At 37.2% G+C, this 25,793-nt stretch overlaps 1 protein-coding gene across 1 annotated transcript; it reads left to right on the top strand.

Annotated features, from left to right (window-relative positions):
• The first annotated feature begins 716 nt into the window (after nt 1-716).
• On the top strand, nt 717-14,950 carry LOC149843087 (large ribosomal subunit protein uL13x-like). The gene is made up of 4 exons (XM_089999595.1): nt 717-1,049; nt 1,194-1,310; nt 1,472-1,559; nt 14,481-14,950. Exons 1-4 carry the CDS (start codon nt 778-780, stop codon nt 14,622-14,624), a joined length of 621 nt encoding a protein of 206 aa, XP_089855721.1. The 5' UTR covers nt 717-777; the 3' UTR covers nt 14,625-14,950.
• The last annotated feature ends 10,843 nt before the right edge of the window (nt 14,951-25,793 follow it).

Raw genomic sequence — 25,793 nt, 5'->3', positions numbered from 1 at the left:
CACCTGGGCATCCATTCAGATCCTGTCAATTATATCGTTATCATCCAAGCTTGCACCCACACCATCGTCGATCTCCATATCCTCGATTGCCTCTGTGATGAGCTCCAAGACGATGACGTCAAGTTGAATGCTTGCCTATGCAACAACCTCATCCTCGCCTTGAACATGGCTAGTGATCCCGATCGGACCCTCTTATTCCGCTCTAGGGTTCAGGGCTAGGGGCTCAGCCCCAAGATCTCCGCCTATGTCACCCTTATCTCTACCCTCGACAATTCCGACTACACTGCCAAGGTGGTGGCTATCTTCCACTAGATCGGTGAGAGTGGCCTGCAACCCAAATCTCGAGCTTTGTGAAAAAGGGGGCATCTCTCTCCTAGTGGGAAACATTATGGTAGGATGAGGAGTCTTTCTTGTCAAAAGTTGTACTTTTTTTCAAAACATTTCTCAGCGGAACATTTTGGCTTGTTTGAAAAGCTCGAAAAAACTGTACGTTTTCCAAACCTCGGTTCACCTTTCCGAGATGATTCCCACTTTCAAACGTGCCCTTTGGGTTTTTCTCGCTTCAGCAAGGTTCTCGTCGCAAAAAACAAAAAAAAAATACTTTGATAAGATTCAGATAAAGATCCGACCCGCTTATCTTCGGAGGAAGAAGAAGGGGCATTGTGGTCATTCCAACAAAACCTCGTAAAAACCCTAGACCCATTCCTAGAAATTTCGCCTTTTCTTTTGGTTCCTCCCCGAGAGAGAGAGAGCGAAGAAGAATAAGAGGAATAGAAAATGGTGTCGGGGTCGGGGGTGTGCGCGCGGGTGGTGGTGGTGGACGCCCGCCACCACATGCTGGGTCGGCTGTCGTCGATCTTAGCGAAGGAGCTGCTGAACGGTCAGAGGGTGGTGGTGGTTCGGTGCGAGGAGATCTGCCTCTCCGGCGGCCTCGTCCGCCAGAAGATGAAGTACCTCAGGTTCCTCCGCAAGCGCATGAACACCAAGCCCTCCCACGGCCCCATCCACTTCCGTTCCCCATCCAAGATCCTCTGGCGCACCATTCGCGGGTACCCATTTCTCATCTTTCCCTTTTTCTCTTTCTGTTTTTGTCCGATTTCGATCGTCTTATCCGAATTGGTTTTGTGTTCGTTGTTCGGGCTTGTTTTGTTTACTGATTCGGATTTTTGGATTGTTGGTTGTTTCTGATTCAGCATGATCCCTCATAAGACCAAGCGTGGCGCCGCCGCCCTAGCGCGGTTGAAGGTGTACGAAGGGATCCCGCCGCCGTATGACAAGAAGAAGAGGATGGTCATCCCTGATGCCCTCAAGTGCATTTCCCTTTCTTACTCTTTTTGTTTTGATCTCTTTTTTTTTCTCATATTTTGATGGGGATGGGTTTATTACTTTTGGGGAGTTTTGGGGTTGCTTCAATTGTTATGCTGGGGTTGTGTTGACTGAGATTAGTGTTTGTGATGGGTTTGATGTTTAGGGTTTTGAGGCTTCAGACGGGGCATAAGTACTGCTTGCTTGGCCGTCTGTCTTCGGAAGTTGGGTGGAGTCAGTATGATACCATCAAGGTAGTCTCTTCTTCTCTGGTTTATATCGTGGGGATTGCTTTGTTGGTTGCATTCTTTTCTGAGCATTTCTTCAAATTTGTTTTGTAAAGTATACATGTTTAGCACGCCCAACACGTATACTTTTGGATGTTTTCTTTTTGTTTATGTTGTGTCATTTTCGTACTGTTTTGTTGCCAAAGATCTTTATTTATTGTCCATTTCATTCCCCCACTGTATTTTTATTTATTTATTATATAATAGTGAATTGTTGGTCTTCTTCTCTTTCATTTGAGAATTGGACGTAAGCTTTGGGATGTATGTGAGGTAGATAGATGGGAAGATGTATGACTCTATTGATCTCCATTTGTCATTTAATTGTTAGTTGCATGAAAGGTATCGGACAGTAGTGTCATTTGATTGTTAGTTCAGGTAGATGCTATGATGTGTACATAGCTTTAGAAACATTGCACGAAGGGTATCGGACAGTTGTGGCATTTGATTGTTAGTTCAGGTATATGCTATGACGTTTTCATGGCTTGAGAAACATTGCCTGACGGGTATCGGACAGTAGTGCTTGTGCACACACACTTTTATCTCTTGTTGATATCGTCTGCAGTAGTCACATTCCGATTTCATAACCCTGGAGCTTGTTGATTCTCGTCTGCACTCCATTTTGTTGGTTTTATGTTGATTTTAGATAGATTCCGTGATGTGTACATGCATGAAATTTGTGGGATAGTCTGTGGGTGGATGCAGTGTTCATGCTTGTGCATGAATTTGTCCTGTTTATTTCTTGTTGATATTGTTTTGCTGTAGTCATCATGTTCCAATGTTGCAATCCTTGATTTTTTTTCTTGTGGTGCTATGTTTGACTATACCAGTCTAGTGTAGTTTGGCAATTCCATCGTTCCATTTAATGATATGTGTATGATGTTCATCTGTCAACTGAAAATTCTGTGAACATGAGAAGCACAGCATGGTATTTGACTTGCTGTGACCAATAGCATGCAGTTCTCTAACTTTGTCATGACTTGCAACAAAAATCCATCTGTATTCATGCAGTGGGTTGAATGTTTTGACTCAACTAAGTGTATTCTACAAATTGATGCATGATACTAAGCTGCTGATCAACACCTAGAGAAAGCGGACTTAGCTTATGTCAGAATCTTATGGGGAAGAAAAGAGGAAAAATGTTAAACTCTTGTCTACTTCTGTATGTGTCTTTGAGGGCTAATTTTTTTATTCATAGTGATAGTGGTAATGATTATGTAGTCTACTCTAGATCTTTGATCTTTTCAATCCTCATGGAAATGATGCTTACAAAAATTAAAAAAGAGCAATGTGGGATATACTCATAGTTAACAACTTCAGATACCACATGAGGGCCATCAACTTCTTTGGCAATTTCTTTCATCTGCTTTATTAGCCTTGATAAGGTGCCTGATCAAAAGGTTTGAAGAAGGTTTGCACATAGGACCAACCCACCTTTCTGTATCACCTATTCACATGAAGCAGCTGGATGCAACATGGAAATGTGCAATTGCGAGGCCTGTTTCAGGATGCAAAGAAAAATTAGGGGAGCATACTTACAGGCATAATAGAGCTTGGGTAACACTATGACAAATTCTCAGCCCTATTGATGAGTCTGTCCGAATTAAGATAGTAAGATTGACTGTCTTATAGGCCTCCTTCCCGGCTTGGGAAGTCATGAAGAGTACCATCAAGAAAAAAGGTTGATGAATAAATAAAGAAGCATCCATGTGTTTCGGGAGCCTGATGTTCTCTTTAAAAGGGAGGCCACTTGTCCTGTGGAAGATCTGCAATAATGTTAAAGAGGTCATGTGATATGGAAACTAGCTCCTCTTGGAAGTGGAGTAGGCCATCATCTTTGTTTACTGCATCAATCGTGATTCAAGAATGTGTCACTGTGTTAGCCACCTTCTTACCCTTCCTTATGGTGATCAAGGCAAATTTAAGAGATAAAAAATACAAGTAAATACAAAACAAATAGTCAAGGTAACAAAAAGAAATAAAAGGACATGGTGTGATGGTGTTGATTGTGTCCAACTCAAGAAGTGTTGTGGTGTGTCCAGTATCATGTTTAGTGTCATGTTGTATCAACACGAGATACACATGCTAAGTGATGTGCCTGAGAGAGGTTTGTAGTTTTGGCTATTATTTTAAATTTTTTAAAATGAAATAAAACTCATTAAATAGTTTCACATTTGTATCTCATCAATGCTTTTATCCAGATACTTTATTGTATGCATTGATAAATGCTTCTCTCTCTCATGTGTGTATGATAGATGCATGGCTGTTTGTGCATGTGCATGAATATGCACCACTTGGTTCTCAATTTATCACATGCTTCTGGCTATATGTTACTACTATCTAGCAATAGCAGACTGGAATATAGATGGTCAAATATGGTTTTTGATAATATAGTATTGTTACAAAATGGTGGTCTTCCACAAATGCGCAAACTCACAAATATGTGTCTATTGGAGACACTACAAGCATGACCCTTGAAAGGGTATAAATGGAAGAACACTTGAAATAATAATTTATTCATACACAAAAAAATGCTTAAGAAGCATTGCTTTACAAGGGAGGGGTTCACCCCTATTTATACAAGAAGTAGAGGAGGAGAGGAAGAGCTCTTAAGGAACTCTTCTTAAGAGTCGTTGGACCTAGTCCAACGACTCTATTTGTAGCCGTTGGACTAGGTCCAACGGCTATAGGAATGGTCAAGATCTAACAAGATCTTGACCATCTAGTTCAAAGTGAACTAAAAAAAATAAAGAAAATGAAAAAGAAAGGATAAAAAGTATAAATATATAATATATATTATAAAAATAATATATATATTATAATATATATATATATATATTATATATATGTATTTACATGTTACATTTTAACACTCCCCCTCAAACTTATGGTACAATGAGCGAAAGTTTGTCTGAGATAGTGAAATCGTGGAGCAATGAGAGGCTTTGTGAAAAAATCTGCTAATTGATATTTGGATGTAACATATGGCAGATCAATGGTTTCATGTAAGTATTCATCTCTGATATAGTGACAGTCTATCTCAATGTGTTTGGTGCGCTCATGGAACGTCCGGTTGCTTGCAATGTAGGTGATACTTTTGTTGTCACAACACATTTTTATAGCTTGCTTGCAATCGTCTGAGCCCAAACAACTTCCATGATTCTGTATTCAGCTTTGGTGGAGGAAAGAGAGACCTTTTACTGCTTCTTGTATCTCCACGAAATCAAGGATTCACCTAAGAACACACAAAAACCCGTGGTTGAGTGCCTATTATTGGGATCACCTTCTCAGTCAGCAACAATATATGCAATTAAATTTAAGGACGATGGAGCAAACAGGAAGAGTCCTCGTGAAAGAGAAGACTTTAAGTATCTAATAATTCGCAAAATTGCTTTCATAAAATTGATTCGTAGTATGAACAACATGAGCTATATCTGGCCTAGTAATGAAAAGATAAGAAAGGGCTTCAATAAGCTGTCGGTAAGGAGTAGGATCATCAAGAAGTTCTCCGTCATCAATCTTCATTTTAACGTTAACAACTTCTAGAGTGTCCACTTTCTTATCATCTGTAATTCCAGACCTGAAAACAATATCAAAAGCAAATTTAGATTGAGATACCAAATACCCACAAGGGGAATAAGCAACTTCAATGCGTAAAAAATATCTTAACAAACCTAAATCAATCATTTCAAAGTGAGTTTTAATATTTGCAACTCTTTGTTTATCATCGCCGGTGATGATCATATCATCCACATAAAGAAGGAAAATAATGATGCATCAAATTTCTTAATAAAGCAGTGTCAGTTAAACAAGGTTGAAAACCAATATCAATCATAACATGACTAAATCTGTCATATCAGGCTTTTGGTGCATGTTTAAGACCATAGAGAGCCTTTTCTAGACAAAGAGCTTTACCCTTAAGAATACTAGTACAAGGTGAGGGCTTTCATGTATACTTCTTCGATGAGATTCCCATTTACGAAAGCATTTTTAACATCCAATTGAAAGATAGACTATTTCCTAATTGAGGCCAAGGCTATTAAAGTTCTGAGAGTGGTCATACGTGCTACATGAACGAATGTTTATTCATAATCGATACCATACTCTTGAGCATATTCTTTTGCTACTAGTTGGGCCTTATATATTTCCAAGATTCGATCACTTTTGGTTTTGACTTTATATACCCACCTACAGCCTATAGGTTTCTTACCCGAAGGAATATCTTGGATAGTCCAGGTGTTGGCCTTTTTTAATGCATCCAATTTGGTTGTCATGGCTTCTATCCATTCTATATGATTTTTGGCTTGAGAATAGGATGGTGGTTCAACATATGATTGTATTAATGCAATGGCTGCCCTATAAGTGGGTGAAAAAGATTCGTAAGACACAAATTTTTCAAGAGGTCTAAAAATTCTAGACATTCTTGTAGGTGGAACTTTGGAGTATTTTTCTAAAGCACATGGAAGATTTTGCTCTTTACGTCTTGAATATTGTAGACTAACATCTCTATGAATTTGCTTTCTATCATCATCATCATTTTCAACAGTAATAGGACTTTGATCATTGTCAAGGTTACATTCATTGGATTTTGAAGTAAGATCAATTAGAAAAGAATATTCAGTGACATCCTTGGATTTTTTGAATTCAAAGAAGCTTTCTTTTTTCAAAAAAAAGATACATTTCTTGACACATAATTTTTTATTTTGAAAGTCAAAAGACCTGTAGCCTTTTTTATTATCAACATATCCTAAAAAGGCACATGAGATTGCAAGGGGAATGTTTGTCATTTTTGTTGGTGAAAACAAAACACTTGCATCCAAAGACTTTTAACCTAGAATAATATGGAGCTAACTTAAAAAGTTTTTCTATTGGAGTTATATTCTTTAATGAGGAAGATGGCATCCTATTGATGAGGTAGATGGTAGTTAGGGCTGCTTCAGCCGAAAAACTTTTTGGAACCTGATTTGCAACTAGCAAGGTCATAATAGTTTTCATAATGTGCTGATGTTTACGTTCGGCTAGGCCATTCTGTTGTGGAGGTTGTGGACATGATCTTTGATGTGTAATGTTATGTAAATTGAGATAGTCTTTGAATTCTTTGGATATAAATTCTCCTGAATCAGTGAGAAAAATGAAAATATCATTTTGAAACTTTTTTTTAACAATTTTATGAAATATTTGAAAGTTGTCCAAGCTTCAGATTTACGATTAAGAAAATAAATCCAAGTATGTCTAGACAAGTCCAACAAAAATGACATAATTGTAATGAAATATGCGGAAAAGCAAAGAGTGCTATAAGCACTTACAATGTCCACCAACGGACAAAAGAGATACACCCAAATCCTCAAAGAGGCAACAACATGAAAATATAAATGACTCTTATTGAAAAGAGAGAGAGAGCTCTCAAGAGTGAAGAATACAAGAGGGGTTCACCCCTATATATACACAAGGAGGGAGAGGGGCCTTAAGGCCTTGAGAGAAGGGCCACCTAGGGGGCTCCCCATGGAGTCGTTGGGAGCCCCCAACGGTCATAAATGTGACCGTTGGGGGTCCCATCGATTCCATAGTGGGACCCCTAAAGTTGGCAAAAAAGAAATAAAAAAAAAAATAAAGTAAGAAAATAAATACAAAAAAGAGAAAAATAACAAGTACCCATATCGGGTACTTGTGAAATGACAGAAATACCCCTATTGGGCATGTTTAGATTATATATATATATATTACATCTATTTTAACACCCTCCCTCAAGCTTTACGGGGGTATAACCGAAAGCTTGTTAAGGAGAAACATAAAACGAGGAGCAAAAAGAGCTTTAGTGAAGAAATCCGCCAACTGGTACTCAGATGTGACGTAAGGGAGTGCTATGGTTCCTCTTAGGTATTCATCACGCACGTAATGACAGTCCATCTCGATATGCTTAGTACGCTCATGGAAGGTGTGATTGCTTGCAATATAAATTGCACTTTTGTTGTCACAACACATCTTCGAAGGAGTAGAGATGATAATGCCCATATCATTGAGGAGACTTCTTAGCCATACAAGCTCCATGGTTGTAGTGGCCATAGCACAATATTTAGCTTCTGTTGAGGACAATGATACTTTGTGCTGCTTCTTGCATCTCCAGGAAATCATAGAGTCACCTAAGAAAACACAAAAACCCGTAGTTGAGACTCTATCATTGGGATTTCCTCCCCAATCAGCATCAGTGTAAGCAATTAAATCAAGTGATGAAGAGGAGGAAAGAAAAACTCCTTTAGTTATGGTATTTTTGATGTATTTGACGATCCTTAATACTGCACTCATGTGCACAGTTGTAGGTGCATGTTGAAACTGACTGAGAGAGTGGACGACATGAGCAATGTCTGGCCGAGTGATGGATAGGTAGGTTAGAGACCCAACAAGTTGGTGGTAGGGAGTAGGATCCTCGAGAAGTGTTTTATCTTCCAACCTTAACTTCGCAGCTGCCAGTTTCATCTGAGAGAGAATATACCCTCGAGGAGAGTATGCTACTTCAATTCTTAAAAAATATCTTAAGAAACCAAGGTCAGACATATCAAAATTTTCCTTTAAAACTTTCTTAATCTCATTAATTCCTTGCTCATCACTTCCAGTGATGATCTCATGTCATCAACATAAAGTAGTAGAATAACTACTGAAGACCCTGTACTTTTCACAAACAAAGCAGTGTCAGTATAGCATGAACGAAAATTCAAACTTGTCATTAAGTTGCTAAATCTATCATGCCAAGCTTTTGGGGCTTGTTTTAAACCATATAATGCCTTTTTAAGCTTGAGAATTTTACCTTTTTCAATACATACTCCTGGTGGGGGATCCATGTAAACCTCTTCATTTAATTCACCATTTAGAAATGCTTTCTTAACATCTAATTGATAGATAGGCCATTTTTTAACTGATGCAACGACGATAAGAGTCCTAACACTTGTCATCCTAGCTACGGGTGCAAAAGTTTCTTCATAGTCTATACCGTATTCTTGAGCGTATCCTTTTGCTACTAATCGGGCTTTATAGCATTCTAATGAACCGTCGCTTTTAGTTTTAATTTTGTAGACCCATCTACATCCAATCGATCTCTTTCTAGTGGGTAATGAAGTTATTTCCCAAGTTTTTGCTTTTTCAAGGGCACTATGCTCTAAGTTCATGGCTTCAACCCATTGAGGAGTGATTTTGGCTTCATTATAATGTGAAGGTTCATGAAATGCGTGTAACGCAATTAGACACGCTCTATACCTTGGAGTTAGAGACTCATAGGAAACAAATCTATTAGGAGGATTGGAGATTCGGCCGGATCTCCTTAAAGAGGTTTCTTTTATGTTGGAACCTTGAGAGTATTTTTCTAAGGCACTAATTTGAGTTTGTTGACCACGTCTAACATAGGTTTGGATTGGTCTATCACTTTCATTTTCAACATTGTCAAGAGGAGTATCCTCTAGGTCATTCAACATTTCATTAGAGATTTCCTCTTCTTGAGAGAGAAGATCAAATAAGAAAGCATATTCGCTTTCGTTAATATCTTTAGTTTTCTCAAAACCATTTTCATTTTCCAAAAAAGGTTACATCTTTGGATACATAGAGTTTGTTATTTTTGATGTCAAAACATCTAAAACCCTTTTGATTTTCTCCATATCCTAAAAAGACACATTCAATAGCTTTAGGGGGATAATTTGTCTCTTTTATATGTAAGGACAAATCACTTACACCCAAAAATTCTTAATCTATTAAAATCGGGTGTTCTTTTAAATAGTTTTTCATATGGAGATGTATTTTGTAAGGACGAAGATATCATTCTATTTATCAAGTAAGTTGCGGTTAAGGCAGCTTCGGCCCAAAAACTTTTTGGAATTTCTTTGAAAATAAGAAGTGTTATAGTGGTTTCCAAGATGTGTCTATGCTTTCTTTCGGCTAAACCATTTTGTTGAGGAGTCCTAGGACACGATCTTTGATGACAAATTTCATTCATTTCTAGATAATTTTGAAATTCATTTGATAGATACTCTCCACCCGAATCGGATCTAAGAGTAGATATATTACTTGAAAATTGATTTTTAACTATCATATGAAATTTTTTGAAGAAGTCAAAGACTTCGGATTTTAAATTGAGGAAGTAGATCCACACATACCTAGTGCAGTCATCAATGAAAGTAACGTAATAGGAGTATCCTCCTTTAGACATGACCGGAGAAGGACCACAAACATCCGAATGGACTAACTCAAAAGGTCTTTTGGACACAAAAGTTTGATTTGGAAAAGGAGTGGATTTCATTTTGCCAAAAATACAATTCTTGCAAACAAAATGTTTCTCATTACAAAATTTCTTTCCCAAAGGAAAGAAGTACATTTTTGAGAAGCTTGGATGTCCAAGTCTTTGATGCCAAATTTTAATATTTTTATCTTGGACATGATTATAAAAAGAGTTAGTGGGAAGTTTCAAATTGCTCATGTAATAGATATCTCCTCTCCTATGGCCTTGCCCAATCTGCTTCCCGGACCGGAGATCCTGTATAGAGCAATCCTTAGTTGAAAAAGAGATTTCACATCCATGATCACATATTTGAGCCACAGAAAGGAGATTTAAATTTAGTTGAGGTACCACTCTTACGTTGGGTACAAAAAAATTGTTTGAAAAATTTAAAGCTCCAAAACTTTTTACTTGTAAGGATGTACCATCGGTAGTGGAAACATAGGAGTTTTTAGGGTTATTACACAAATCCGAAAGCCCATTTTCAAGAGGGGTCATATGAAAGGAAGCTCCAGAATCAAGGATCCAAGAAGACATATCTGGAGGAGAGGAAGAAGCTATGGCGGCACCCGAAGTTGATGGTGACTTGAGTAGAATTTGTAGTGCTTCCGATAATTGAGCAAGAGAAAAACACTCCTTCCCTTTGATAGATTCCTCCTTTTGGGTAGCTTCTTCAACGGTGGCCACCTTATTCTTAGGTGCTTCATTCAACTTAGGGCAATTAGGTCTTATATGACCCGGTTCTTGACAATGATGGCAAATGGCTTTTCTATAGTTAAGGCTTATAGGCTTTCACATGATTGCCGTGTTTAGATACGGCCAAAACATCATCTCTTCTTTTAACCATGCAAAAACGAGTTTCTTCTTGGCATATTTCGGCTATTGCATCTTCCAAGGGAAGAGGTTTGGATCTATGAAGAAGGGATGATCTAACTTGTTCATATTTGGGCCTAAGCTCATGTAAAAATTGGAAAAAGTGTTCCTTTTCCATTTGTTCTCGTCTTAATTCCACGTCTATACTAGAAACCCACTTTGGTTCTAGTAAGGATAACTCATCCCATAAAGGTCCAAGAGTGCTAAAGTAATCCCTTACACTCATTTCTCCTTGTTTGATAGTCCAGATTTTTTCTTGGAGAAAGAATTGACGAGCAAGATCTTTTTGAGTAAACATACCTTTCATAAAGAACCATGCTTTGTTAGCCCTCCGAAACTTAGCAATGCTGGCGCAAATTTTTAGCTCCACATTGTTCATGAACCAAGCAAGAATCTTGGCATGCTTGCTTTCCCAATCTTCCATTTTAGATTGGTGATCTTCAATAGCTTTTATGCGGGCGTTTCCTTCAAGAGCTTTTTCTTCATCACCATCCATCTTGGTGAGTTGGAGTTGTGGTTCCGGAATGATGCCCATAACGTATCCCCAAAGCTTTTTGCCTTTGAGATTATTTTCCATGGCGGCGGCCCACATCATATAGTTGGAGCCATTAAGCTTGAAGGAGAGATCAATCTTTTGTTCCCCTTCCATTTAATCTCTCACAAGAAGACAAACAAGAGAGATACAAAGAAAACTATATATAGCTATATCAACTAGCTATATTAAGAATCAAGAGCATACACAAGGCTCTGATACCATGTAATAAAATATGCAGAAAAGCAAAGAGTGCTATAAGCACTTACAATGTCCACCAATGGACAAAAGAGATACACCCAAATCCTCAAAGAGGCAACAACATGAAAATATAAATGGCTCTTATTGAAAAGAGAGAGAGAGCTCTCAAGAGTGAAGAATACAAGAGGGGTTCACCCCTATATATACACAAGAAGGAGGGAGAGGGGTGGCCTTAAGGCCTTGAGAGAAGGGCCACCTAGGGGGCTCCCCATGGAGTCGTTGGGGCCCAACGGTTATAAATGTGACCGTTGGGGGTCCCATCGATTCCATGGTGGGACCCCTAAAGTGGGCAAAAAAGAAGAAATAAAAGGAAAAAATAAAGTAAGAAAATAAATACAAAAAAAAGAGAAAAATAACAAGTACCCCTATCGGGTACTTGTGAAATGACAGAAATACCCCTATTGGGTATGTTTAGATTATATATATGTGTATATATATACATATATATATATTACATCTATTTTAACAATAATATGCAAAACCACCTTTGGAAATAATTGGTGCAAGGCCCCAAACATCCGAATGGATTAACTCAACTGATCGTGAAGAAACAAAAGTTCTACTAAGAAAAGTTTATCTTTTCATTTTGCCAAGAATGCCGTCTTTACAATAAAAACTTTCAGAATTACAAAATTTTCCCAAACTTGAAAAATATTGAATTTTAGACGTGTGAGGATGGCCAAGTATTTTGTGCCATAAATCCAATTCTAATTTTTGAATATTATAACAAAATGCATTCTTGGGCAATTCCAAAAAGTCCATGTAATAGAGTCCTTTGTTTCTATGGCCTTCCCCAAGCATCTTCCCTGACTGACGATCTTGTACCCAACAACCATGAGAAGAGAATGAGATATTATATCCATAGTCAGATATTTGCGAAACAGATAAGAGATTCAAATTTAGTTTAGGGATATATCTACATTATGAAATAACAATTTTTTTGGATTTTTGAAAATTTTCAAAGCATCTTACTTCTTTTATTTCAAGAGATGTGCCGTCGGATGTAAAAACTTTTGACACACTTGAGTTATTTTTAAGGCATTCGAATAGGCAATTGACATTCGTGGTCATGTGAAAAGAAGCACCAGAATCTAAAAGCCAATGGAAGTTACCTGAACCGGAGAAAGATGCAACATCCGCTCCAATTGAGGCTTCAGTTGAGGAAGATACCCCTCTGAGAAGAGGTTGAAGAATTTCCAACAATTGAGCCATTGATACAGGTGCATCTTGATCTTTTGACTCTGATTCAACTTTTTTTTTTCTTCTCTTCTTTTTTAACTTTGGACATTGAGGCCTATAGTGCTCTGGTTCATGACAACGATGACAAATGACTTGTTTGTCAAAGTCACCATTTTGCCTTCCAAAATGAGACGGCTTGCAAGTGTAAGTATGATTTTTCGGTCTAGACACAAATAAAACTGAGTCATCATCAACTTTTGGAGTACTTTGTCTAAGTCTATTTTCCTCCATAGTGAGCTCTTCTATAATATCAACAATAAAAGGAAGTTTTCTACGATGTAAAAGGGTCGATTTGGTGGATTCAAACTCCAGCCTATTGATAAAAATGTTCCATATCGAATTGCTTTTGGTGAAGCTCGATATCTTCGGCACACTGCGATTTAGGCTCAAGAAGAGCAAACTCTTTCCAAAGTTCGGACAACTCATTATAATATTCTCGAATAGATTTATCTTTTTGAGTCATTGTCCGAACTTTATCTTATAAATTGCACACATGTGCAATATCTTTAAGGGAATACATATTTTTAAGGTATTCTCAAGCCTTGTCGGCATGCTCAAACTTAGCAAGATTAAAGCATTTTTTAATGTCTACGCTATTAATTAGCTATGACATAATTTTTGCATGCTCTATCTTCCACTCTTTCCATTTCTTTTCATAAGTGGCTAACGCCTTGCTCTTTTCCTCTTCCTTTAGAGGAACCTCTTTATCACCCTCTTTCTTGGTAAGAGATAGTTTGAGTTCCGAATCGGAATCATCCACTATACCCCATAATCCTTTCATAATCAAAGCCCACATTACATGGTTAGTATTATTTTGCTTCATGGGTATGATGGTGATCTTATCATTGTCATCCATCTTTTACAAAGGTAAGAGAGGAATAGATGAGAGAAGAGAATAAAAAAGTAGACAAGAGGATAAGAGAGGATACAAAACTAATTTTTGTAGCACAAGTCCTCTTTTCTTCAAACAAATCTTCTTGAGCCAAGAACAAGGTGATGAAACACCTTTTGCTAATGAGGCACATAAATCGAGGTGAAAGCACTTCAAGATTTAAGGTATCCGTGGCTCTGATACCATGTAATGAAATGGTGGTCTTCCACAAATGTGCAAACAACTCATAAATATGTCTTATTGGAGACACTACAAGCTCTCTTGAAAGGGTATAAGTGAAAGAACACTTGAAATAATAATTTATTCATACACAAAAAATGCTTAAGAAGCATTGCTTTACAAGGGAGGGGTTCATCCCTATTTATACAAGAAGTAGAGGAGGAGAGAAAGAGTTCTTAAGGAGCTTTTCCTAAGAGCTCTATTTGTAGCCATTGGACCTAGTCCAACGGCTATAGGTCTTTGACCATCTAGTTCAAAGTGAACTAGAAAAAAATAAAAATAAAGAAAATGAAAAAGAAAGGCTAAAAAGAAAATAAAAAATATAAATATATAATATATATTATATATGTATTTACATGTTACATTTTAACAAGTATTTCTGTTTGCCAAATCCATCTGTGTGTTTGATGTTTATACATGCATTTCTGGTCATATTAAATAATGTGGGGGTACTTGAATGGTATATGTTATGGCTTTCGCTTTATCCAGTCACCTTTAATTTTTTATTATGATGCTTGTATTCTTGGTGCTATTTTGTTTTTGTACCTATCTTTGAATATTTCGTTTCCTCTTGGTTGAGTTAATGCAATTTCACATTGTTTTCTTACACTCCATTAGGAACTGGAGGCGAAGAGAAAAGTCAGAGCCCAGGTGATGTATGAGAGGAGGAAGCAGTTGACAAAACTGAGGGTGAAGGCAGAGAAATCAACAGAGCAGCAGCTTGGTTCCCAACTTGATGTGCTTGTGCCCATAAAGTATTGATTAACTTAACAGTTTTGCTTAGGGCATCAAGAAAGTGAAACATTGTTCTTGGGTTCGTGTCTTCTTGTTGCTGTAGTTTTTGACGTTGGAGTTTACTGTTGTCTTGTGTTTTCAGAATTTTTGCCTTTGAATTGAGCGATAGAACTTTGAAGGTTTACTATTTAGAGCATCTCTAGGAGAATTTTTATGGAGATGGTTGCTTTTCTTTTGATTGGTCTCTGAAGCCGTAGGCCCTGAGAAATTGTCTTGTTTTTTGTAGGTTAAAGCTACTATGTTTAATTCAGATCTGTGCCGGAAACGTTTTGATTTTATCCTTTTGAATATTCTACTGCCATTGTGTAGTGATTGTGCCGACAGTAATGCATCCGACCGAGTCTCATAACTTCTATAATTATGTCAATGTCATACGCCCTCGGGTTAAAACCTAACCAAGTGCAGTTCTGCACAACATTGGCGTGTGGCATTCAACCACATCCTTTTAAGCATTTCAATACTTCCTCAGGTATAAAGTGACTATTTTAAACAATTCATCTTATGGAGAGAATGTTGTTTAAAATGGTTTGAACATTTACTGCTGAGTTCTATTATGTTTCTAATAATCAAAGATTGAAATAATGAAAGTCGAAGGAATGAGGGAGAAAAAGAAAAACTGTTGAAAGACGAGAGCATGTTTGGAAGTGGAAAAATAATAGGAAAAGTGAAGGTAGGAATTAAAATGTGTAACTTTTCCATCAATTCCAAACAAGAGAATTTTTGAAAGAAAAGTTTGATTTTTTATAGGAAAAATTCTTTCACTTAATTGGTCAGGGGAATTTTTCCTATCAAAAATTATGTTTGTATTAGGACAATCATTCATCCATGATACATCTCATTCCATGAGCTGCCATAGGAAGAGCTTTCCATTTTCAAGTCTCTCATTTCTACTGTTTTTTTCATGCTACACAAACAAGTGAAATTTTTTCATTTAGAAAAGTTGTCATATCAAAACTTTTCATCAGCAAATTTATTTTTTCCTATGACAATTTTTCTTGCTTTCTTAACTGCCTTTAGATAATGTTTGTTTCATCCATAGCGGGAAAGCTAGGATAAAAAGATTTTAGCTTAGCAAATTCCCATAAAAACTGCATGAAACGAGCGGGGAAGCGTGGGAAAATGTCAGATTTCAGGCTTTTGAAGTGAGCTTTCAAAGTTTTTAGAGATCTTGGGAAACTCTACCTGACCGGTGAGTGCCAATTTATCAAACTTGTCTCTCGGCTTTATAAGATGCATATGTTGCACTTGAAAAATGTTCATGGTCTGCAATCTTGGCTGTAAAACTGCAAGGTCTGGCCCGTACCAAAAATTTGCCAATTCCAAACGTGAACTCTGTATAGAAACTGGGTCTTATGTCAAAACCTGATGTCATTGGGTTGGAGTCAAGTCGGCCCATGGCTCATGAGAGAGTGAGTATGTGAATTTTTGGAATGTCGGCCCATGGCTCATGAGAGAGTGAGTATGTGAATTTTTGGAATGCCGGCCAATGTCCTTGCTGGGAATCGGTCCAGTGGAACATTCGGGATGAGCCAAGTGTTGCTAGGAAGTGGATCGAGTTTGGGGGTACAGGTGTAACTGGGCTGATTGGACCGATGTTCTGAACCGGCACACTGAACCATTTGAAAATCAACCAATAGGTCCATGGGATCGGATTGGGTCGAAAATCTAGAATAGTTTAAAATTTGAGTCATTTCTGGTTATGAAAAATATGGGCCCAAAACCGATTCGATCTGAGCTGGACTTTATACTGTATCCCATCTGACCTGAACATCAACACAACATTTACCAAAACCGTTTCATACCCAACTCGTTTTCACACCCTACTCAAACGGTTGTATACATATGATCCTGAACCTGTCTTGGACCTGACATCAAACCGACTCTAACCTGAACTAATGTATATTGATTGTGAGAAATTAAAAAATATAATTATCATTAATAGAAATGGAAAATGACATGTTTCTTAAAATGCTCCACAATTTACCAAATCCGCCTAATGGACAATATCAAAAGTTCTCAATTTTTTCTTATCGCATTTACCCCTCACATGTGCGAATTTTTTATTTTTACACGTCATAATGCTAAAATAATATGCTCACGGAACTCCTCAACAAAATCACATCTAAGGTTGCAAAATCATGAGTTTTGTGCAAAAACCTACGAAAATCATAAAATTTGTGAAAGTCCTATAATTGAAAAATTATTGATGAGTATCGCATGAAGTATTCCGAAATTCTAAAATATTTGCGAAAGCCTGATATTGTAAAATATTTTATTTTAATCTCACCTATATTGCGAAATTTTGCCCAATATAAATGACACTTCGTTTTATAACCCTCTTTTTTTTCATCTGAATGCCCAATTTTCGCAACACCTAATATTCTTGTGGTCCCCAATCCTTTTGGAAATCTTTCAACGACATTCAGATGAATATTCCGGCAGGCAACGACTTTGCGAAAATGCCTCATTGATTTTTTAGATAGTTTCTTCGATTTTTTTGGCCCATATAAATGTGAATATAGTTACTTATTTTTGTCAATATTTGGTGGTTTTGTCAATATTTATCTCTATTTGATTGAGGGTAGGGTTGCCTATGCACAAGTGCTGAATAAGGGTTGGTTGTGTGGGGTATTGTGGTTTATTGTGGGTTGTTGGTTTTCAGAGTTGTTAACTGAGTGATATGTTATGTGGTTAGCGACTGAAATGATATTTGTAAATTACTGTAGCATTGAACAACTCATTTGGAAATCTATAATGATCTCTAAAAACAGTTGCTATAAGGAATTTGCAGCATTAATGTCTCAAAAAATTAGATATATGAAAGGGTTAATAGTCTTCTAGTATAAGTGCACTCTAAAATTTGATGATGAAAATATATAGATAATCTTTTGGGCGATGATGATGTAAAATCAAAGTTATATACAAACAACATTTACTTAGTTGCTAGTAAAGCCACATAAGACGTGATCGAAAGTGATGTACAAAAATGGAATGATGAAAATATTACGGATAATGTGCATTTATCTCAGCCACCAGCTATTGAGTTCATTCCTCTAGCGAACATCCCACCATTCCCATCAGTTAATGATGAGATGATCACTGCAAGAGATGTAAAACCACTTGGACAAACAACTACCGACAATCTTCATCGCAGGATGTTGTATGACACCCAACCTTCCAATGCAAATGAAAAATCTAAGTAAAGGTTGAAACTCTTTCTAATTTATACTTGAACTCGAAAAGTTAGTTTTTGTTAATCTTGAAAGTTGGGATTACAAAATGTTGCATTTTTTGAAACAAAGAGAGCCATAGATATGGCAAGTTTTGATTTACTTTGTGCAATTGATTAGTCATTTTGCACTAGCAGCGATGATGAGTAAAATGCAGAATCATATGATAGCGATGATTTTGAGTATATCATATCGGCTAAGTCGGAGTCAGAAATGATAGAAGAAGCCCAAATTAGTGATGATTTTGAACAAGTACTACGGGTGAGAACGATGTGCTAATGACATTTGGAAAGTCAAACCCTTAGTTCTTAATAAATAATTTCCCATTCAATGAAGAATAATTGAAAATAATTGATGAAGAAGCTTCTCAGTTATACGATGAGTTGCACAACGAAAAACTTAATGAATGTAAATAATTTCAATACTCATCAACAGAGTCAAACAATCACAAAATTACTTGTGGCAAAAGGTTTATTGATCTTGAGCAGTGTTGCAAGTTTTTTAAAGATCATGTGGTTAGGAAAAACCTTAAAACAAAATTTGTGAAGAAAGAGAGAATATCATACCTCGAGCCCCAATGTAATACATGGATAGACTTAGTTACAGATTGCATATGAATGAAAAACTTTGACACATTTTTTGTAATGTGTTTAGCATAGTCCAATTGCTAAGAATTGACACTTGAATCATGTTTTTTTTTGATGGAAAATGTGATATTTTGATATTTAAATATTTATGAAAATTTTAGGTCATTGTTTTTCAAACCCTATAAAATCCTACTCACAATGATTCACAAGTCAATTCCTATAAAAATAAATATTTTCACAAACTTTTTTGAAATTTTGCAACCTCATATGTGATTCTGTTGAGGAGTTTCGTGGGTGAATTATTTTAGTGTCATGACATGCGAAAATCAGAAATTTTGCACCTACGAGGGGTAAAAGCATCAAGAAAAAATTAAAAGCTTGCGATATTATTCAAATTTGGTAAATTGTGGGGGCATTTTAGGAAACATGTCATTTTGGCCTTACAATACGTCCGTAATATAAATGCAATCATTATTAATCTAATAGTTTTCCTATAAAAATTTTAATTCAAAAAAGTTAAAAAAATCGTACTAGAACTTGAATTAAAACAAAATCTACCCATTTATGCTCGACTTAATTTATATTTGAACCGATTAATCCATACAAGCCTACATTCGCACCAATATCTAGACCCAAACTGAACATTTTTAAATTAAGATCCGACCCATCTTTTTTTGCTTAAACCTGTTAACCCATATGAGCATAATTTTTGGCCAAACCCAATCCTGAATCAAAACTGGGCTGGTTTGGGGTCTATGGACCCAACTAAAAAATGTGTCTACTTAAGATCTGAGCTGATTTACACGCAACACATTAGCCTATATGGGTCTTCAATTTTAGTCATACCCAAATTTGAACTTAGATCCAAATCAAATTGGGTTGGGTTTGGGTTTAATTTTAGACACAGTCCCAAAACAGGTCTGTCATGACTAGGGGCGGCAATTTCTGACACGACACGCCAACCCGACCCGCCAACCCGCCTCTTAGGCGGGTTCGGGTTGGGCTTAAGCCAACCCGTTTAATAAACGGGTCGACCCGTGTAACCCTTTTATTAAACAGGTCGGGTTCGGGTTGGGGGTATGCCAACCCGCCAACCCGGCTGACCCGTTTAATAAACGGGTTAGGCGGGTGGGTCAACCCGCCAACCCGACCCGCCAACCCGTCTGCCCGACCCGTCAACCCACCAACCCATCTGCCTGACCCGTCAACCCGCCAACCCGACCCGCGAACCTGAAAACCCGTTTACCCGACCCAACCCATTTATTAAATGGGTTGGCGGGTCATGTCAGGTTACCCGTTTATTAAACGGGTCGGGTTCGGGTTGAGGTATGCTGACACGCCAACCCGACCCGCCAACCTGCCAACCCGACCCGATTGCCACCCATAGTCATGACGCAACTCAAATCGGAAGCAAACCTGACCCCATTACATCCCAGTTTGGGAGCTGCAGAATTTAGACACATTTTCTTGCCTTATGTCAATATATATATATATATATATAGAGAGAGAGAGAGAGAGAGAGAGAGAGAGAGAGAGAGAGAGAGAGAGAGAGAGCTGAGTATATTAGGCCCCATCCTGACCCAACTACATCCCTAGTTTTGAAGTGTTCTATGATAAATCTGAACCGTTAGATGTATTTATCATGCTCAATTTAGTAAGATTGGACTCTTGGATCATGTTTTTTTTATGGAAAAACATGATTTTATGAGCCAAGAGAAACTGGTACCTTAGTAGCCATTGATTTTGGATCACCCGGTTCAGATCACATCTATAGTGTTAGATGTGAGAAAAAACAGCAAAAACTACATTTTTTGAGGGGGCAGAACGAAAAGGTGGGCATGAGGAGCCCATTATATATATATATATATATATATATATATATATATATATATATATATATATATATATATATATATATATATATATATATATATATATATATATATATATAAACACATAAGATGTTAATGGAATTCCAGTTTGATTATAAACTCAGTATATATATATTTGTCATGTAAACGCATAAGTTGTTAATGGAATTCCAATTTGATTACAAACTCAGTACAAGCCCACATTTCGTGCATTAAGCTACCCGATAGCTTGGGCCTCACGACTAACAAGCCATTTAATGCACAAATATTTGTGCCATCATATTGGACCTGATCCTTTCACCAATCGAATTTTCACTCATATCTAATCAGTTTGAGGGCCTTGAGGAGGAGGTGTTGCAGTGTCCCTTGTGTTCTCAAGCATTTTTTTTTACAGTAAAAGCTAGGGTGAGGCAGACCCCCTACCAGTTATACAACCATGTATTATCATTGGGATTCCAACTTACAATGTTCCAACACAAGGTGACGTGCACTAACCAATCAATGAGGGCTCTTGCCAGACAAGCCGAGCCCCCATTGATTGTGTTCTCATGCTCTTTGTTTGGAAATAGTGATATTGCTAAAACACTCCATTGAGAATATAGTTGACAGCTCCCAACACTACATTTTAATTAGGGGTGGCAATCGTGTCGGGATTGCGGGTCAGAACACCTCAACATGAACCCGACCCATTTATTAAACGGGTCGGATGTGGTAGACACGAACACAATCTATTTATTAAATGAGTAACTCGATCCGACACGGTTAACTCGTTTAATAAACGAGTCGGATTGACCCAACACGATTATATCTCTCCGTTAAAAGATGTTGCAAGCAGAAAATAAGGAGGGGTTATTTTAAGTAATAAGAAATTAAAAAGAGTTATACTTTTAGCTTGATTTGATGTTAAAAAAAAATTAATGTTTTTTTCATATAAAAACATTTAATGCCATTGCTCTCAAGTCTTGTCACCTCTGCGATTAACTTTTTATCTCTTTCTCTCTCTCACATTTAATGTTATTGCTCTCAAGTCTTTGTCACTTCTGCAGAGTCGGTTTTAAATATTTAAAAGTGTCGTGTATATTTAAAACGGATCGACATGATTACCAGTTTGAATTATAAATGAGTTACGAATTTAATCATCTCAAAGAACTATTTTAAATATAAACAGGTTGCGAGTTGACGGGTTCATGTAAACGGGTTGACCCGCCCGCCTAACCCGTTTATTAAACGGGTCAAACGGGTTGACAGGTTGGCATACCCCTAACACGAACCCGACCCATTTAATAAACGGGTTAAGAGGGTCAACTCGTTTACGACACGAACCCGTTTAAGCCAAACCCGAACTCGACTAAGAAACAGGTTGGCGGGTCGGGTTGACAGGTCATGTCAGATTTTGCCACCCCTAATTTTAATGATATTTAGAATAGGATGCCTTTGGCAACTCCATCATCAATGCCACATCGTGGCAAAATCATATTTTGTCTACACATGGAAATGGTGTTTTTATCTCAATGTAAGTCTCCTCTTGCACAGATCCTAAATGTCTTCCACTATTCATGTTACCCAAGGAAAGAATACTAATAGTTGATTTAATATCCAGCCCAAATCTAAACTTTAAGACTCAAACTTGGAGAGTGGATCTGGTCAGAGGTGCCCTTGACTGATATGCAGGTGTTCATCTCAGAAACAGTTCTTTTGGATTTATTTTCAGCGATCCATTTTGTAAGCTCTAGATGCCATTTATATAGACCATCAATGGCTAAAAACAAATTTGTTGTACGTATCTATAACCTAAAGTTAGTTATGGTGTTTGGGATCCTGATGGATCCTGCAGATACCACAAGGGTGTATATCTTGTCTCCTCCTCCTCACTTACCCAACTTTCTCTCTTTTGCACTTTCTATTCTGCCTTCTGCCTTTGGTTCTTCTGTCCTCTCCTCTTCTTATCTTTCATTGCATCTTTGTTGGTTTCTTTTTGTTGTTTTTTGGTGAAGTTTCTAATAATAACTCCTGATTTATGATTGTTTTTGTTGGTTCTACTAATACCATGATGCTTTTTGCCTTGAAGGTTGACTTTAACTGTAAGACCTGTGCTTTAAAAAAAAAGGTTTGGATTCAGGTTGGATCCGACTCATTTTGCCTTGAAGGTTGACTCTAAGTGTATGACCCATGCTTTAAAAAAAAGGTTTGGATTTAGGTTTGATCCAATTGAATCCAATCCAGATCTGGGTCACAAACCACGCATAGCGTGCTGAGCACCCTCTCCTTCCTCCTCTGAGGTGAGACCAACAACAACCTCTGGCTGCTATCATTTTTTCGAGAAGGGGCAGTCGAAGGGAGGACTTGATGCTTCTCCTTCCTGCCCCTCTAACAAAATAAAGGGCAAACACCTCCTATTTCAGGAAAAACAACAGAGGTAAGGCAACCCCCCTGGTCTGCCTCTTCCTCTCTCGCTGGGTGGGCCGTATGGAGGGACCAAGCCAGCTCCACCCGACACCCACCCATCTGATCGCTGCCCCAAGCTGTGGTGGCAGCAGCCGCAATGTCCTCTTGGGTTCAGTTTTCACCAGGGTGCCCCAAGTCGGGGTGCAGCCTGGGGCTCGGGATGGATTTGACTCAGCTCAGTTGAGCCACCAAGCTGTCTTGCTTGCCCTCTCTTTGGCCTATCTGGTTAGGTGCCGTCGAGCTGAACTTGGGTAGCACTAAGCCCGGTTCAGTTCGGTCTGGTCAGCTCGAATTGGGTTCGGGTTAGACCCCTGCGACACAAAAATCATTTATTTTGTTAAATTAAGTTGTTGCACTATTCTTTTTGCAACACAATAAAATATCTTTTAGCGCACCATATTGGTGCAATGGATGAGACATACTTACCAAGGCACATGCCGTTAAGAACCTATGCTTATAATCGTCAGCATGCCAGACCATTTCCAAGGTAGAGTAAAATTGCATAAGGGAACAAATGCTGGAATACTTTTAACTTATATATATATATATATATATATATATATATATATATATGATTTTAACTCAAGGACACAATTTTATGTATTCTTGTAAATTTAAAATTATGTTATTTACTTTGCCACCGCGCTGTTATGTGAACATACTACTATTTATATAATTTATTTAGCTAATGTACGATTTCATAAATCGTGCACTGCTTACGCAATTTATTTAGCCAATGTATGGTTTTGTATATCATGCACTGCTTACGCAATTTATTTAGCCAATGTATGGTTTCGTATATTGTGCACTGCTTACGCAATTTATTTAGCCGAGGTACAGTTTCGTATATCTTGTATTGCTTGCACAATTTATTTAACTAATGTACAGTTTGATACATTGTGCATCACTTATGCAGTTTATTTCACTCGATGTGTGGTTTCACACATCGGGTCTTGCTTTATGTCATTTACTTTGCTGCCACGCTGTAATGTATACAAGCTTATATATATATATATATATTTTATATACATATATAATTTTATAAAGTATGCAGTTTTGCGTACTCTTGCCTACTTTATATTACGCCTTCATGCTTTTTAAAGATGCAAATTTGTGCATCCTCACCAAGTCTTTGTTTTAAACAAAAGAATTTCACATGCAAGATTTCAAGCTCATATTATTCAATGTCTCAAAAAGCAAAACAAGTATTTGGCATTGTGTTTTTACAACTAAGTTTTTTCCTCAAACTTGTGTAACGGAAAAGCTTCAACTACATAGCCCTAGGTGGTACGTACGTTCGGTCTTTCTCTTTGGTATCCGAAATGACTTAGATATTCTTCAGTCTAAAGCACAAAACATTGAAATTTCTAAATAAATATTAGGGTTTCTTTATGATAAATGGATATCCCTCTCATCGTAGTTATACTATCAGACATGCATGGCATGTTAGTACTATGATGATTAGATGAAAGGTTTATGGCAACCTCGTAGCGTGAAAATGTATGATGATTAAAAGAAAATCACATAAATGATGATAATTCGCCTTCACAGGCAAGATACTTGATTTGGTTTGAAATACCAGAGCATGCAAAATAGGTTGTTAGTTAAAATAGAACCTAACATACTCATTCGTCTCTTTGGTTCTGTCAAGAGAGAGGATGAGATGATACAAAAACTCTGATAGAAAGGTTGTTAACAATTACGCTCCTCGAATAACAATGAATTGGTGTATTCGGTCATCGAAGTTAGGGGATGGGGCTACCAAAAATTATCTTAAGTGGTAGATCTCATGGGCTTCTGCAGAAGTTTAGATGCATTCTTTGCCATGCATGCTTCTGAAGATTTTTTTCTCGGTCACTGGTCGTCCCCTTAAGAGCGAACTCAGATAGTTGGCTGGGATATCAAAATATATAGAATAACAAACCCTCGGGCAATCTCAGTTATTTCTACGTTTCTCCTTTGCATACCCTAAGGACAATTAATATCGAAACAAGATTATCATGCTCATTTTACTTATTCTGAATTACACATTACGAAATGAACAACACATATATTAGTTTTGTTCTGAATTTTGATATCTATGCACCTACCATATTTTTATAAGTTTGGCCCATTTTATGGAGTACAGGTGATGATTAGGTCAGTACGACATACGATGGTGCAATAACGTGATGATATCAATATCCTACTCTTTCCTTGACGTTTCATTCTTTAGCACGTTTTGTAATTTTGCATAAGAGTTTTTTTTTGAAAATTTCTCTTTTGTATAAACTTTAAATTATCAAAAACCTTGTTTTAAATCTATAGGGTTTTAATGCTTATATGGAGATATAAATCTATTGTGTAAAGAACGCTTCACCTGTGATGCACCCAAGGTCCGTTGACTTGTTATTTCAAACACCATTTTTTTACTGAGCTACCATTTTAAACTCTGAGAAAAGATTGATTACAAAGCTTTCAATTTTTTCTTAAAAAGTTACAAGTTTGGGATTTTAGAGCATTACACTAAGAGCATAAATTTATGTCCCTCTTCCCCCGTTGGCATCATGAATGTGCCTTTTGCATGAACGTGGATAGATTTTATTGATGGGTTTGGTTAAAATTAGAAGATCTATGGTTTGTGTTGTTGTGGCAAAACTGCCACTAATCTCATCACTCAAACCAATTTTGATGGCAGTGAATTGATTCGAGCAACCCACTAAATTGTTTCCAAAATATATTCCTCACAAGTAGTGTTATACAGATAACAAAATACAAAGAAACAAAAAAGTATGCACAAAGAGGTTTTTTATGGGGTTCAGCCACCCATTCTCTATAAAAGACTGGTAACACAAAAATGTGGTGATTTGATATCATTAATTCAACATTAATCTCCACCTTAAACAAGAAAGTCACGTGCTTACTATTAACAAACCGTCAAGCTCACCTTGACTTGATAAATCGAGAAACTAAAATTCACATGACCCACTTTAGTGAGAATATCCACCAAAGTTCAGTTTACTT

Source organism: Nuphar pumila, chromosome 3 (genome assembly GCF_984573655.1).
Source record: "Nuphar pumila chromosome 3, dmNupPumi1.hap1.1, whole genome shotgun sequence".
In the NCBI taxonomy this organism is placed as follows: domain Eukaryota; kingdom Viridiplantae; phylum Streptophyta; class Magnoliopsida; order Nymphaeales; family Nymphaeaceae; genus Nuphar; species Nuphar pumila.
This window is presented reverse-complemented; position numbering and strand designations above follow the sequence as displayed.

Coding starts and splice junctions, on each gene's coding strand:
- LOC149843087 (XM_089999595.1), top strand. CDS start 778: ATGGTGTCGGGGTCGGGGGTGTGCGCGCGGGTGGTGGTGGTGGACGCC. Junction 1,311..1,471: donor GTCATCCCTGATGCCCTCAA/GTGCATTTCCCT, acceptor TTTGATGTTTAG/GGTTTTGAGGCTTCAGACGG. Junction 1,560..14,480: donor GTCAGTATGATACCATCAAG/GTAGTCTCTTCT, acceptor ACACTCCATTAG/GAACTGGAGGCGAAGAGAAA.